The sequence below is a fragment of the Primulina tabacum genome, chromosome 15 (assembly GCF_025594145.1).
Source record: "Primulina tabacum isolate GXHZ01 chromosome 15, ASM2559414v2, whole genome shotgun sequence".
NCBI classification, from domain to species: domain Eukaryota; kingdom Viridiplantae; phylum Streptophyta; class Magnoliopsida; order Lamiales; family Gesneriaceae; genus Primulina; species Primulina tabacum.
The window spans coordinates 36,365,998-36,381,681 of record NC_134564.1 but is presented as its reverse complement, the minus strand read 5'-3'; the positions used below and the strand labels follow the sequence as shown (position 1 = coordinate 36,381,681).

At 32.2% G+C, this 15,684-nt stretch overlaps 2 protein-coding genes across 2 annotated transcripts; one reads left to right on the top strand and one right to left on the bottom strand.

The window, feature by feature from the left end:
• The first annotated feature begins 350 nt into the window (after positions 1–350).
• LOC142527356 (NAC domain-containing protein 54-like) lies at positions 351–2,220 on the top strand. The gene is made up of 4 exons (XM_075632134.1): positions 351–599; positions 686–963; positions 1,138–1,446; positions 1,908–2,220. Exons 1-4 carry the CDS (start codon positions 443–445, stop codon positions 2,091–2,093), a joined length of 930 nt encoding a protein of 309 aa, XP_075488249.1. The 5' UTR covers positions 351–442; the 3' UTR covers positions 2,094–2,220.
• A 3,216-nt stretch (positions 2,221–5,436) lies between these two features.
• LOC142527173 (organic cation/carnitine transporter 3) lies at positions 5,437–7,296 on the bottom strand. The gene has a single exon (XM_075631899.1). The coding sequence runs from the start codon at positions 7,066–7,068 to the stop codon at positions 5,539–5,541; it is 1,530 nt and encodes a 509-aa protein (XP_075488014.1). The 5' UTR covers positions 7,069–7,296; the 3' UTR covers positions 5,437–5,538.
• Positions 7,297–15,684: the final 8,388 nt, after the last annotated feature.

The window sequence follows — 15,684 nt, the reverse complement described above, 5'->3', positions numbered from 1 at the left end:
CCAAAAACAAGGAAAAAATCTTAACTTGATCGATAACTCTTGCAAGATTTTAGATTCCATTTGCTCATACGTACTAATGAAGCACAAAAATATAGCCATATAAAATAAGATCAGAAGAAAACTGCATTAAAGATGATGTTTATTAAAGCTAATGTGAATGAATTGCCAACTAATGTATAAAGACAAAAATTGGGATAATGGCTACTTTTGTGGCTTTGATCACTAACCGCTAGTGGGCTATAGATCATATATACATATATAAAAAAATCTTTTAGTGTCATGCAAGACTTGACAGAAGATACTATAAATTCAACATTTACTTCCCAAACTAATCCCTCCATTTCCTGCACATCTACACTCCACCTAGCTATTGATTTCAGTTTTCTCTTTACATTTGCACGCATCAACATTAAGACAGAGAAACGAATATTTGATAAAGTCTATGGGGCCTATGACTCTTCCTCCAGGATTCAGATTCCATCCCACGGATGAGGAGCTGGTTGCCTACTATCTTGATCGGAAAATCAGCGGTGGGATTATCGAGCTCGAAGTCATCCCAGAAGTTGATCTCTACAAATGTGAACCATGGGATTTACCAGGTAATTATAGTTCAGATGCCGTCACTCAATTAATCACAACACAACCCGTTTTTATAACACAATGCAAGCTATTTCATTTCACACAGATAAATCCTTCTTGCCAAGTAAAGATATGGAGTGGTACTTCTACAGTCCCCGGGACAGGAAATATCCCAATGGTCTGAGGACGAACCGGGCAACCAGGGCCGGTTACTGGAAAGCCACAGGAAAAGATCGGGCTGTGCACTCAGGAAAGCGGGTCGTCGGCATGAAGAAGACATTGGTATACTACAAAGGGAGAGCACCTCATGGCACCAGAACTGATTGGGTGATGCATGAGTATCGCCTCTTGCAATTTGCGTCAGGAGCTGAGTTACCCCTCCAGGTACTATAATACTATTCATCGACTCTTATATATAATCTAGAAAGAAATCTAAGAATCACATTTTTAGAATTTGCAAACCGAGATTAAATTCTATACTTGTTCGGCTTCTTTAATTGATATAAAGCTGTGATTCATTAATTTTCCTAATGGGTTTTCCCAAATGTGACGGTGCAGGATTCCTATGCATTGTGTAGGGTATTTAAGAAGAACATGGTCGTCTCCAAACCGAAAGAGACCCTTGACAATATTTCCTCTGCGGAAACCTCCCGAGATGAAACTGCCTATGATGAAAACAGTACCGGAGATCACGAAACGAGTTCGAAATTCGACCCCTCTTGTTCAGAACTCACACGATGGACTACGCCACCGATCGCTGCTAACGACGATTTATTCCCTCATAACATCACATCCCATGAAGTCAACAGCTCGGTCAATCAATTTTATTTTCCGGAATTAGACAACATATCAAATTTCATGTTTCAGGTGATTAACAGTGGTATTTAATTTATTTCCTCCATCTCCTTTTATTTATCTATGTATAATAAAATCGTCAAAAAAATCTATATATAATAAAGAAATATTACGTAGCTTATGTTTTTGCTAGGTTCCAAAAATAGGACCGCGGAATGATTCGTTGGGCCTGCTGCGGGTTCTCTTTTGATTTAAAGTTACGAAAGTAGAAATTATGGAAACGGCTTTTTATGATCAACGCTATCCCCAATTTTTTACGTATAAACAATCTACTTTTTTAGATTACGAAAACCCAAAAAAAAAAAGCAACTAAGCTATAGATTTTGGTTTTTTATATGAAAACGTTAATAATAAATCGGGTAGTAACTCTCGCGGTGTTTCGCTTAGAGCCATTACACCATACATTTGCTTTATTCCTTAATTACTATTCGACATTTTTGTCCAATTCATAAAATAATTTGATGTTCATGCAGGATGCGAGGATTCCGAGCAATATTTACAGTGGTATGGATGAGGCCGAAACTCCATGTCCGCCATTAGTGCTTGAGGACTTCCCTGAAATCGATTTAGCAGCGGCGAAATCGATTGGTGAATATATGAGTTGTGACAGATTCAGGACAACATCAACAACATTGGAAGAAATTTTTTTCCACATTTGAGAACTTCAGCTACAAAAATTAATGATTGATACATGCGTGCAAGCAGCTAGCAAGATTTTCTTTATTTTTTCCCCATACATAATTATTCTTGTAATGAAACTGAAAAGGCAGTTATTTGAAAGAAGAGGTGATATGTATATATAATGATTAATTACATAGCCTAGGGGGATTATTTATTCGTGTGTTTCACCCTGGAATTCAAGATTTCACACATATCTTGGAGCTTACCATTTATTATCCCTGATAGTGTTTGAATTAAATTCAAGAACTTAAAGAGCGAGCCAATTTTCTTTTTTTTTTTTTTTAAATGAAAATCATGTTTCTTTTTGTTGTTGAACTAGTGTAGTGGGTACTAGTTGGGAACGTTTAAAATTCCTGCCTGATCAAGTTGGCAGGTTGATGAATCCCAGATTAAAAGGTGTAATATTTTCTATTAACTAGTATTTAACGTGTGCGATGCACATGATGATATTATTAAAAATCGGTGAAAAATGAATAGACGTTTAAATTGAAAAAATAATATAATTATAAAAACTATTTTTTCGCTAATTTTAAAAAACTTTTTTAAATACAACGCATGTCGATTAATTTTCTTGGCTAATAATCACTATCATATATCAAAATTTTAGATTTTGTTCGCCTATGGCAATGACATGATGTTTATCGTGTTTAGTGTATTGATATCGACTACCAACCTTAATACATATTTAATTCTTTACTTTTTGAGAAGCTATATATTATTATTTTTAATATGTGATAAAAAAATATTTTAAAATCAAATTCAGTAAAATTAATGAGAAATACTTCTTTAAAAAAATTCAATAATTACATCTAAATCTACATTCACAAACAATTTTGTGTCATGACACGTGTTTGACACATTTGAATGATAACAATAATTGTTTCATCAATATCTTTATCCAAATGATTTGATTTTATCTAATAAATCTCTTCATAATATACACAACAACCTATTATTCATACAGAAAAATGAAATATGAGATTATAAATAAGTTATGTATAAATCAGAAAAGTTATTTTATTAACATTTACTATGTGTATTCCAAAACAATGCCAATAAATTTTATAATGTGTCTCCTAATAAGATGTGTACTCTCTTTAGAATTGGTTTAATCATTTCTATTACGGGACATTTTATACAATCATGTATCCATGAACTTTGTAATATAGAAGAAAATTATCACATTAATAAATACGTAATAATTAAAATTTTGTACAAATAGAAGAATAATATTTTTTATTTCTCGATCATGAAAGTCAGATTTCAAACTTAATGTTTCGTTGTTTCCATATGTAGGTAGTTCATAACAACGAACAAATCTAAATTTAAACAAACATTACATCTTGGAAGGCATTCAACTCGGATATGGTGCTGAAAAGATGCGTCATTTCAGAATTCAATTTTGGAGTAAATACATTTAGTAAGATAAATAGAATAAAATTGGTTTTTAATATAATATGCAATATTGCATTATTTATAATTTAAAATTCAAATAATACATCCCAATGTACAAAAATTATACATTGGATGTTTTTGGCAGAATTATATAATACATAAACTCTTTGAAATTATGGAAATATCGAATTGCATGCATTGGATGTCAACATTTCTGATTATTGAGGATAATATACATGTTTATTGAGGCTAATTTAATGTCCATTTGAAACTCTTTTCAATCTCTCTTTTAATTTTCTTGGGCTTTCTTATTTGAATTTTTAAGAAGACAATTCAAGATATACAATATACATATGTTTTGGAAGAAAACTACAATACATTAATTATTTCAAATTAAGGTAATCTTGAAATAATATGAATTTGGGATAAAAATATTTATGATTATTAAATGGTAATTTAATGTCCATTTGAAAACCATAGTGATAACTTTTAATACTCAATCAATTTATTCTTAGAAAAAGTAAATTAACTAATTAAATATTTTATTTCTTTTTTTAGTAAGTAATTTGGACAGAAAATTACTTAAAATAGCAAAATGTATTTTTGAATTATTTAACTCATAAGTGATACCGATCATTACAATCATTTGTATTTTAAATTTATTTATACAGCTTTTAGTTAAATTGATTTGTATAATCAATGAAAAAATTTAATATAGTTTATATTTTCAATATAGTTTAATTTCAGTTTGAATTTAAAAAAAACATATAATACATAAATTATATTTAAATTAATATAAAAATTAATTAATTCAAAATTGAATTAAATAAATTGATATAATCAATTCAAGCAATAATTGAAGTGATCATTTATTGCAGTACACATATGTCAATATTCATGATATATCTTTTTTTTGTATAAATAACATTTTGACTGAAAATTTTATATATATATATATATGAGTGATGCTGAACATTGCAATAATTTGTATTTAAAATTTATTTGTACAACTTGTAATAAAAATTAAATATATCATAGTAACACAAAATCATAGCACAAATTAAATCGATTGATATAATCAATGCAAAAATTTTAATGTAGTTTAAAATTTTAATATAGATTAGTTTCAATTTAAATAAAAAAAACATAAATACATAAATTATATTTGAATTAATATAAAAATAAATTAAATTCAAATTTGAATTAAATGAATTGATATAATCGATGCAAGAAATAATTAAAGTTATCATTTATTGCAGTACACATATTTCAATATTCATGATATATCTTTCCTTTTTTAGAAATGACATTTTGGCGGGAAATTTCTATTTTTGGCAAAAACTCTGCTTTTATATATATATATATACACACATATATAAAGACTGCAACCATGAGTAGGACTAAATTGCCATATTTGATAGTTAATTGGTAATTAATAATTGAAATCATAATAATCTATATTATGATTTCAATTATTAATTACCAATTAACTAATAGATAATTGAAATCATAATAATCTATATATATATCATAATATATATATATATATATAGATTATTATGATTTCAATTATCTATTAATAATCTAGATTATGTTAATATATAGATTATTATGATTTCAATTATTAATTACCAATTAACTATCAAATATGGCAATTTAGTCCTACTCATGGTTGCAGTCTTAGCCTTACGATTAATTGTAATTCGGCCGAGTGTTTGCTTAAGGAGTTGGCCGGCACTTAAAGGCATCCCATGCATGCAATTGCTACAGAAAATTTATGTTCAACGAGGTCGTTCGATTAGTTGGGCTGATAGGATTGTGTGAATAAATGTTATTGTGATTTATCACACTGCACAAATTATTTATATTTATCAACTTTTTTATCCTTCATATAAAAGCAAGCAGAGAACAGAAACATGTGAGAAGTTTACGAATGAAAAGATAATTATTCAAAGCGTTATGATATTTAATTCTCCAATAATCCCAACTTTGGAAAATTAATAGCAATAATAATAATAATAAATAAATTTAGACTTCATTGTGCTCTTCTTCCTCCATTGTGTCGCACAATTTCTTGCCCCTAGTTTCAGGCAGACACGAGACAAACAAAGAGCAAAAAGAAACTGTAACTCCAAACACGCCATAAGACATAAACCCCTTCTTTCTGCCAGCAGCCACAAGCACCGGGCTGATAACTCCGCCCACCACCAGCGCCTGCCGCACCATAGACACTGCCGAGTTCCTTACGCATGTCGGAAACAATTCCAGCGTGTAAATCAAGACCACGTTGAAAGCCGCACACGAACTGAAAAATGAAACCAGTTCGAGCCCGATTTGAAGCCCTTTCCTGCTCACCAAAACACATGCAACGCTGCAAATTCCACTCAACATTGACAGTCCCAGCACCGAAACCTTTCTATTCAGCTTCCCTATAAGGACAAAGGTGATCAGTGACGCTGGGAATTCAGACACTGCATTTAAAGTGACGCTCAAGTATAAATCAAAAGACAAATTGGCCAGTCCCAAAGGCATGCCGTAATAAATCATGCCAATGCCGAATCCCACCACCATTATGGCCAAGAGTTGCCGCAAGGCCCAGCGTTTCTTCAACAAGATCTTCATGGCAGCGTAAATGTCGGTCTCTTGAGGTTTAATCTCTTCCGGCCACTGAATGCACCTGCCAATGAAGCTCTTTGTCAGGTTGCTTTCATGCACTGGTGAGGCGATACTTCTAACTGTTGCAGCAAATTCATCTTTTTTCCCCTTGATGAATAGCCATCTAGGAGATTCTCTGACCAAGAAATACGCAAAAAGTGAATAAATGATTGCTGGAGAACAAGTCCAAATGTACATCAATCTCCACGAAGAACCTTTAAGCATGAATGCCATTGCCGGTAGAGAAAGAAATCCAAGAGTAAAGTAGATGAATCCTATAATCCCAACTTTCTCTCTCCATCTTTTCCCCACCCGCTCAGCTGACAAAACGAGGGCACATGTCCCGATGGTGGATCGGCCTAAACCACTGAGAAACCGCAAACCAGAATACATCCACACATTAGTCGAAAACGAGGTAAACATTCCAGATACAGACATAACCAAACAAGACAAAACAAGCATGTTCTTCCTGCCCAAATTTGAATCTGCTAACGTAGCCAGTGCGAACCCACCTGCCAAACAACCCAAGAAGAAAGAAGAAGCCGGCAGGCCCATTACAATAGATCCTGCACACTCGAGAGACCATTCAGAAATAATGGATGTGTGAGCAGGAAAATCCCAAGACCAGGAATCCTTGGGAAGCTGGCATACGTTACTTTTGTTGCCGCAAAATGTCATATCCAGAGAACTCGTTGAACTATTGCAACTCCATTTTGGTTCTGCATCAGTGAAGACGCTGATGAAGACCTGTTGAGCGTCAAAGAACCATGCAATAGACACAAGAGTGGTTTGGAGAAACTGCATCCACCCAAAGTCTCCTATGCAATATTCGATAGTGTCGTCAAGGGAGTCGTGCCGGTGATGCTCGGACGGATCATTGTGGGAAAGTAGAGGATCCGTCATTTTCTTTTAAATGTTTGTCAGTTTCCCACAGTTGCACATATAGAGTGGAGTGAACTTAATGTTCTTTATTATATATATAGCATATATGTGACGTTTGGAACGGTATTAATTTCCCCGAAGAATCCCATCTGCCACGGTATGAAAAATTGGATAGATTACCAAGATCATGGTCCTTGCTGAATCCTAGCCAGAGGGATAACATAAAAAACCATATCAATCAAGAAAACAAAGGGGGGAATCGATCTTGAGAAACCACGAAAAGATAAAATATGAATGTACAACTACAAGTTGATTTAAAATTTTCCAAAAGGATGGCGGACTTACAAATTTGGGAAATATCATATTTTTGGAGAATATAGAATGTAAAATATTATTAAATATGATAAATGTTTTAATTCGCTCTCGAATATATATCACGATTGAACAAAGCATGTACATTATTATGTAGAAAGCCTTGATAAAAATTTTAAAAAACATTACGGAATATTGGATCAAGTAATATGAGCTCAAGTGTGATTGGTAAGTATAAAATAAATATGTTTAGTGTTCAATATAATTTAGTTATATTAAATAAAACAACAAAGAAACCCAGAGATATTTCGGGAAAAATTATTCAAGGGTTCTTGAGGGCTAGAATTTCATATTATTTATTTAAAAGTAACTGTGAATATTATAAATTTTTATTTTATTAAAGTTTCATCTTATTAAATATGAATTTTTTTAAACACAAAAACGAACGTGTGGGATCATGCTTAAAATGATTAACGAAGGGTGGATACGGGTGCAAGACATGATGATAATGCCTTTTTTTAGAGTGGGTTTCATGTGAGACCGTCTCACGGATCATAATCTGTGAGACGGATCAACCCTACCCATATTTACAATAAAAAGTAATACTCTTGGCATAAAAAGTAATACTCTTGGCATGGGTGACCCAAATAAGATATCCGTCTCACAAATACAACCTGTGAGACCGTCTCACACAAGTTTTTGTCTTTTAGTAAACCATATATTTTACATTTTGGGCAACAAATTTGTGGCATGGGACGAATTAAGATAGATATAGATGTATTTGGATCGATGTATTTTAAGTTAGAGATTTAGTTGTTAATAAATTTCAAATCTGAAGTAGTTTTTTTTTTTTGGGGGGATCATTTTTATTGATTTTAAATTTATCTCAAAATGAAGGCATTCCAAATCATCAATCGAACATTTTTTCATATCCAAATAATTCAATTCATAGGCAACCATCGTTTTGGAACAACTAAAGCTTATGGAACAGACATGAATGGAAAAGGGCCAAATTAGAGTAGTTGGGTAGCTCGCGATCGCAATCAATTTCAACGTTATATTATATATGTATAAACTGGTTCCTTTTATGCACTTATAATTATGTTCCAGCTCCTTTGGGAAATTTACATTTGACAATTCAACAATATATGTATAGCTATTGATCATCAAATATTTACTTTGTCGTTCGCTCATATGTTATTATTTCCGAATCGATAAATCGTATTTTTATTATTAAAAAGTGCATATTAAAAAAAATGGAGATCGATTATCGACCGATATTGTCGGTATACAAAATCTAAAAGAAATTTGACATATATATAATCACTCACTAATTTGATCAACTTTCTTAACCATATATATAATCTAAAAGAAAATTGCCGGAGTTGAATGATCTAATTATTTACAGCTATAAAAAAATAATTGTTTATTGTATAATAATAATAATAAATAACTATATGTATATAATATATAAATAATAATTGGTGAAAATAAATGAGTAGTTTTTTGTTAAATCAAATAAATGAGTGTTATTACAAGAAGGAATGGTCAATTTCTGTTTTGTCATAAGAATAGTAGATTATTAGTCCTCTGTTAATGCGACACGTGTCAATGTTGTGTTAACGGGCCGAGCTCATGAATATATATATATATATATATATATATATAGATAGATAGATATTTTGGATCGTGCTTTTAATGGGTCCAAAGCCATAACGTATGCAAAGTAATGATAAATTGAAAAGCTAATATGGAACGTTACATCGGTTGATTCGATTGACAAGTAGCTCAATTTTCTTTAATTTATATATATAATTGACAAAGCAATTTAATTTCTTTGGAAATAAAAAGTGAAAAAATAAGTAAATTTTATTTAAGGTACAATGTTTAGTAAATAAAATATTCTAATATTAGTTTTAATAAAATATCAAAAATACATTTATTGAAATATTTGGAAAAGATAGATTTGATGATATATTTTAACAATCTAAAATTGAGCAAAAGCATAAGTAAAATTTTGGGTCAAAAAACACAAAAACCCTTTAAGTGAAAAGTATAAACTCGTTTTTTTAGAGGTTGCAAACAGTCCCTAAGTATCAAATCTTTAAAGACTATTTTAAGTCATTAGACAATTATCTTGTAAAAATTATCATAAACATCATGTCAAAAAAACCGTAAATATATATTTTAATAAAATTTATAATCCATTTAAACTACCATATCCAGTATTATTTAAATTTTCTACGGCTACATAAATGAGATTCTTGAGAAATTAAAAACATAATAATAAGAAGACCGATTATATATAATTTTAAAATTTTAATCTTGTCTTAGAAGTTGAGCTACCAGCCTACCAATTGGCGTCGACCCTCTTGGAGCCAAGTGATGTCGACTCTTTCGTACCCACAAAGTTTGATTAATTTCCCTATACTATACTATGCGTCCTTTTATTTATTTTTTATTAAAAATAAGAATAACGAATCTTATATACATCACAAAATAAGGTGATAATATGATTGATATATAATATACAAATAATAAATTAATATATATAAATAATATAATAATTTATAACTTTAATCTAATTTGAGTTTGGAGAACAAATATAAATGCAACTCTCGTGCTTTCCTGAAAATCCATTAAAACATCACGCATTTAAAAGCATTTGCCGTCATGTTGAATTTACATTAGAATTCCAAGTTTAGCAGTGATATTTTTTATATAAAAAAATCTGAGATTTCAAATCTATAGAAACTTAAAAAGAAAGATATAATTTATCTAATTTCTTTGAGGCCCTAAAGTATATAAATATGTTGCTACGTGGTAAAAATAAATCAATAGGTTGGTGAAAGACATGTCCTACTTGGTACGAGATTTGATATATTATCTTACATTTGTTTGGTTTGCCATAAGATGCCAATTGCTGCCGAACCACTTTGCCAAACGGCTATACATTTCCATGGGGAGAAAGGGAGAATAATCTAGTGGAACGTCACGTCTCGAGTTTGGAGTTAGTCGATATTGATGTTTATTATCGTACAATTGAAAATAACAAGTCACGTAGTAAATAATTAACTAAAACCAGTTTATTATTTACAATCAATCATAAAATTATAATTTCGGCGTAAATTTTTGAAACAATTAAAATATGTTGAAGCGTTTACAACGAAATCTTGAACAAACTTAAAACAAAGATAAACTCAATTAACTATTTATTTTCGTCCATCATCGGATTCAAAATTGGTCATGTTCCTCTTTCTCTATCTGCTCTTCAGACTTATCTGGGGAGGAGGAATAAAGATTTAGTGATATTGTCGTCACTCAGCAAGTGGGGACTGTTTGAGCACATACATAACAAATATATGATTTTTGAAAATACAACTTATCATACATAAAATAATTCATATGACATATCATCAGCATAAACATAAGAATTATTTAACGAGTGGATCTCATGTGATACAGTCTCACGGATCATAATATGTGAGACGGGTCAACCCTACCCATATTCACAATAAAAAGTAATACTTTTAGCATAAAAAGTAATACTTTTAGCATAAAAAGTAATACTTTTTTATGGGTGACCTAAATAAGAGATTCGTCTCACAAATACGACCTATGAGACCGTCTCATACAAGTTTTTCCCCTATTTGACCTAAGCACAGAATTCGAATTCCATGTCTAATTTTCCATCATCTGGTAAATATTTTATTATGATGTACAACATTTTTTTTATGGTAGCGCTTCTAATTTTATTCAGAAAGCAATAAATCGTCTGTTACAAGATTCACCAACCAAAACGGAAAAACCCCATTTTCTCAAACAAAAGGAGTAGGGGAGGAAAGCGAAAAGAGGAGGTCTCATGTAAGACCGTCTCACGGATCTTAATCTGTGAGACGGGTCAACCCTACTCATATTCACAATAAAAAGTAATATTCTTAGCATAAAAAATAATACTTTTCATGGATAACCCAAATAAGAGATCCGTCTCACAAATACGACCCGTGAGACCGTCTCACACAAGTTTTTGCCAAGCGAAAAAAATTCAAGGGAATGCGCCACCCAATTCGCCGATCTGCCAATCTGTCTAAGATCGGTATCAGTGCAGCTGTCCAATTAGTTCCAAATATCCAACGCCAGTGCACCACATATAATGATGTACAACTTAATATTTACCCTTTAATTTCGAATTTTTTCCCTTATGTATTTTTGAATTTGTTGATCATTTATCTTTAAAATAAGATTTTTGATTTTCTCGAAATTTTGGTAGACAACATTTTAATTTCTCATGCATATATTTCCTTATCATGTACACTTTTATCTAGCTATCTTCTTGACCTACCTCTACTTTCGAAATTATATAAATATATATACATGAAAATTTAGAAATCTAAGATTGCATTATTCTCTTTCTTGATCTTCCTTTTATCTTGATTTATACGTGTATCAACATTATCTCAAATCTGATACATTTATCTTGTATTTTCTTCATAAATTTCGAAATCATGTCCCACAATTTTCGAAATACACATGTTCATATTCAATATCTCTTTATTTAAATTATTCGATCTAAGCATATTTATTTATCTAAAAAAACCAAAATATAGACTTATCATCGAGTTTCGAATTTCATGAATATTTGTATATCATGATTTAATTATCCACCCAACCTAAAATAGTCTAAAAATTTTAAATAGAAGATCTTGGAGAGTGAGTGAAGCAATATGTTATAATATATTTATATTGATTTTTTGTGGGTTGAATTAGCAGACTTTGATGTATATCATAGTACCTGATCACGTTACTTGTTATAAGTATTTTATATTCTAGTTGGTGCTTTAATTTATACAGTCGGTTCGAATCATAAAAAATAAACTGTGTTGGGCTGTAATCGGTTCAATTTAGTAGTTGAATTGAAGATGAATTCATTTGATCGAAATATAATAATGTAGTTTTATTGAGTTATTAAGTTTGAAACAAGCTCGAATTTGGAAGTTTCGAATACAAATTGGATGTTACTCTATACTACTCTCGAAAACTCGCAATTAATTAAGAACAAGTCGATTTATTAAATTCCTATTTAATTTAATTAAACCATACCAAAAATGTATATCATATTAAAACTCAGCCTTTGAAACCTAATCATGAATGCATGAAAATATCAGATGGGGTTGGTATTATATAAATGCACCATATCCTAAAGAGCTTGCTAGAAACTATTCAAAATGGCACATGAAAACTGTGGCCATCTTAATTCAGTTACTGAAGCAATCGTGGAACTGACAAAATAGGGAGTGTTTACAATAAGAAATTATTAAATTTATAAATTATAAAGAAGTAGAGAAAAATTAAATGTGGGTAATGTTTAAAAAGTGAGATAGTAAGTTTTTTGCGAGACGGGTTGACGCGATTCATAACTATTATGAAAATTAATATTTTGACATAAAAATTAATATTTTCAAGAGTTGGATAGGTGTCGGAGATTCGTCTCACAAAACTAATCCGTGAGAAAATTTTACAAGAATTTTTGTTAAAGTGAAAAACTCGAAATCAGAAGCCGACAATATTTGAGAAATAATTGTTTATAATACTAACTTATTACTAGAATCATTTTTGTGAATCATCATTCAATCAGCTTGTAATGCCCGGAATTTTAATCCTAATAATCTGTAATTATTGATTTATAATTTAATATGATTATGAGAGGATTAATCGGGACACGATTTGAAGTAACGTGTGAAAGTATAAGTGCAAGTACAGTAGCCTTCACGCACATGCGCGACCGGATGCGCGCACATGCGCGGAGTGGACAGAAGACTTCGCGCATATGCGCGGAGTGATGGCGCGCATATGCGCGAGTAAGACAGTAGCCTATGATGCAAGACAGTAGCATCGGCGCACATGCGCGACAAGTACGCGCGCACATGCGCGGGACATACAGTGGCGTCGGCGCACATGCGCGAGGGGGATGCGCGCACATGCGCGGGAGGTCCAGAGGGCTTCGCGCATATGCGCGGAAATGAGTCGCGCATATGCGCGAGCTGCCGATAATTTGGGGCGGAGACCAGTAGGTCTCGCGCATGTGCGCGGGTAATGTCGCACATATGCGCGAGACGTGTTGCATGGAGAATCGGCCATTTGCTTTACATGCGGGAATGCAATATATATATATGTAACAAGCTTCGTTTTCCTTCATTATTCTGAGAATCGGCCATTTTGTGGAAAATTCGTCCGTCTGATTTTAAATCCGACTTCGGTACCGAGTTCCTAGCAACGTAGACTACAACTGGACGTAAGTTTTACTACGTTTTGACATGTCTTGAAATTATGATATTGTCAGAATTGAATGGAACTCATACATGTTGTTCTTGACATATTAGACATCATAGAATCGAAGTCAGATTAGGAAACAGACTGATTATGGAATTGTTATGAATTTTTAGGGTATATTGATTTATACCGGACATATTTGAATTGTGATTGGAATACGGATTGTATTGGATATGAGTTATGGATTGTAACTGTTATCTGGTGATGTTGTGTTGACGGGAATATTGAAATTGTACCGTTATGCCGTTGATTTTGAATTAAATCAAGATTGATCAGATTGTTATTGATTTAAAAGGTATATTGACATGAGATTATTGATATTGTCATTGCCAGACAGACTGTGAATTCAGGACTTCGACTGAGCCAGAAACCGACGAAAGAAAGGTATAAGTCAATGTGGTATTGGGAGATCGACTTAAATCGGTTTAGACTTGAGTTTCCCTAAATCACATACTTTACTTTATTGCATTGATATTGCATTGATTTGGTTGATATACTTGTTCTCTTGATTTATAGATAGCAGGTATTAGACGAGTAGTCTTATGACAGAAGTGCCTGATAGTGGTGGGATCACCACGGGCACATTGCACAATGTCATGAGATATTGTATTGGCGGAAGTGCCATAGTCTGCTACTGGATAATTGGCTATCGATGTGGATAGAATTATAGCTCATTCTATTACTGGTGATCAGTATTGTATCGATGTGGATAGAATTATAATTTCTTCTATTACTGTTGATCGATGTTATATCGATGTGGATAGAATCGGAGTTTCTTCTATTACTGGTGATCGATACTATACTGATGTGGATAAAAACATAGCTTCTCTATTACTGGCGATCGATACTATATCGACGTGGATAGAACTGGAGTCTTTTCTATTACTGTTGGTCGATATGGAATGCCAATGTCTGGAAACCGGGATCCCTAGGCTAGGATTGAGGCTAGTCTGAGTCGTGGAGTCACGAGCATTGTCGACAGTTTGATGCTGATTATGTTTCAGATTTTGATACATATATTTGTTACCTGATTACATGCTTTATATTTGTTTATATGATTGCATGTTTCGTTGATTTATACTGGGATTATATTCTCACCGGAATTATCCGGCTGTTGTCTTGTCTGTATGTGTACATGACAACAGGTGGGACAGGTACAGGGTTGAGGAGATGAAAAAAGATCGTGATTAGAGTGTAGATTCCGGACTTTGATTATGATGTATAATAGGGTTGGAACACTTGACATTAGTTGTTAAACCCTACTGTAGTTGAATGTATGCAGTACAGGACTGGTATTGTATTTTATACTGATATGTATATGAGTTTGATTTCACTACGTTCCGCATTTAAAAAAAAAAAATAGACCATGTTTTTAATTGATTAATTAGTCCCAATTATGATTAAGAACTTGATTAGCGTCCGGGTCCCCACACAGCTTCTGGATTTCAATGAAATTAAGTAGAATCCAACTCATAATTTAGATTTTAAGAACAAACAAAAGAGAATTTTTAATCCAAAAGTCAATAATAATTTTTTCAGTGATTGCAAACAAATTTTCTTTATAAAGTAATTTTTTTAAGGCACTGACTTTATCGTAATATTGGTAGCAACAAAACACGACTCATGTTGGCTTTATAGAGTTGGTATACAGACCTAGTAATAATGGAATAATCCATACCAGTTGGGAAAAAAATAGTAATCCAAAATAGTTTAGTAATGCGAACTGAGTTATCAAAGGGTGACTGATATTACAGTCTTGCGTTAGTCATACAAACAACCGTGCAATTGAATGTAAGTTGGAAACACTTCCCAACTTTAAGTGATTCATCGGATTCCTGTACTAAGTTATATGCTAATAAAATATGTCTTAAAACGGTAGATGCATACATAACAAGTCCATGACAAGTGCAGCAGCAATATTATGATGGGCAAAAACTTGAAAAAAAAGGACATTTTTTTAGGGACAAAGTCAGATGTGTGGAAAGCGGGAATGGT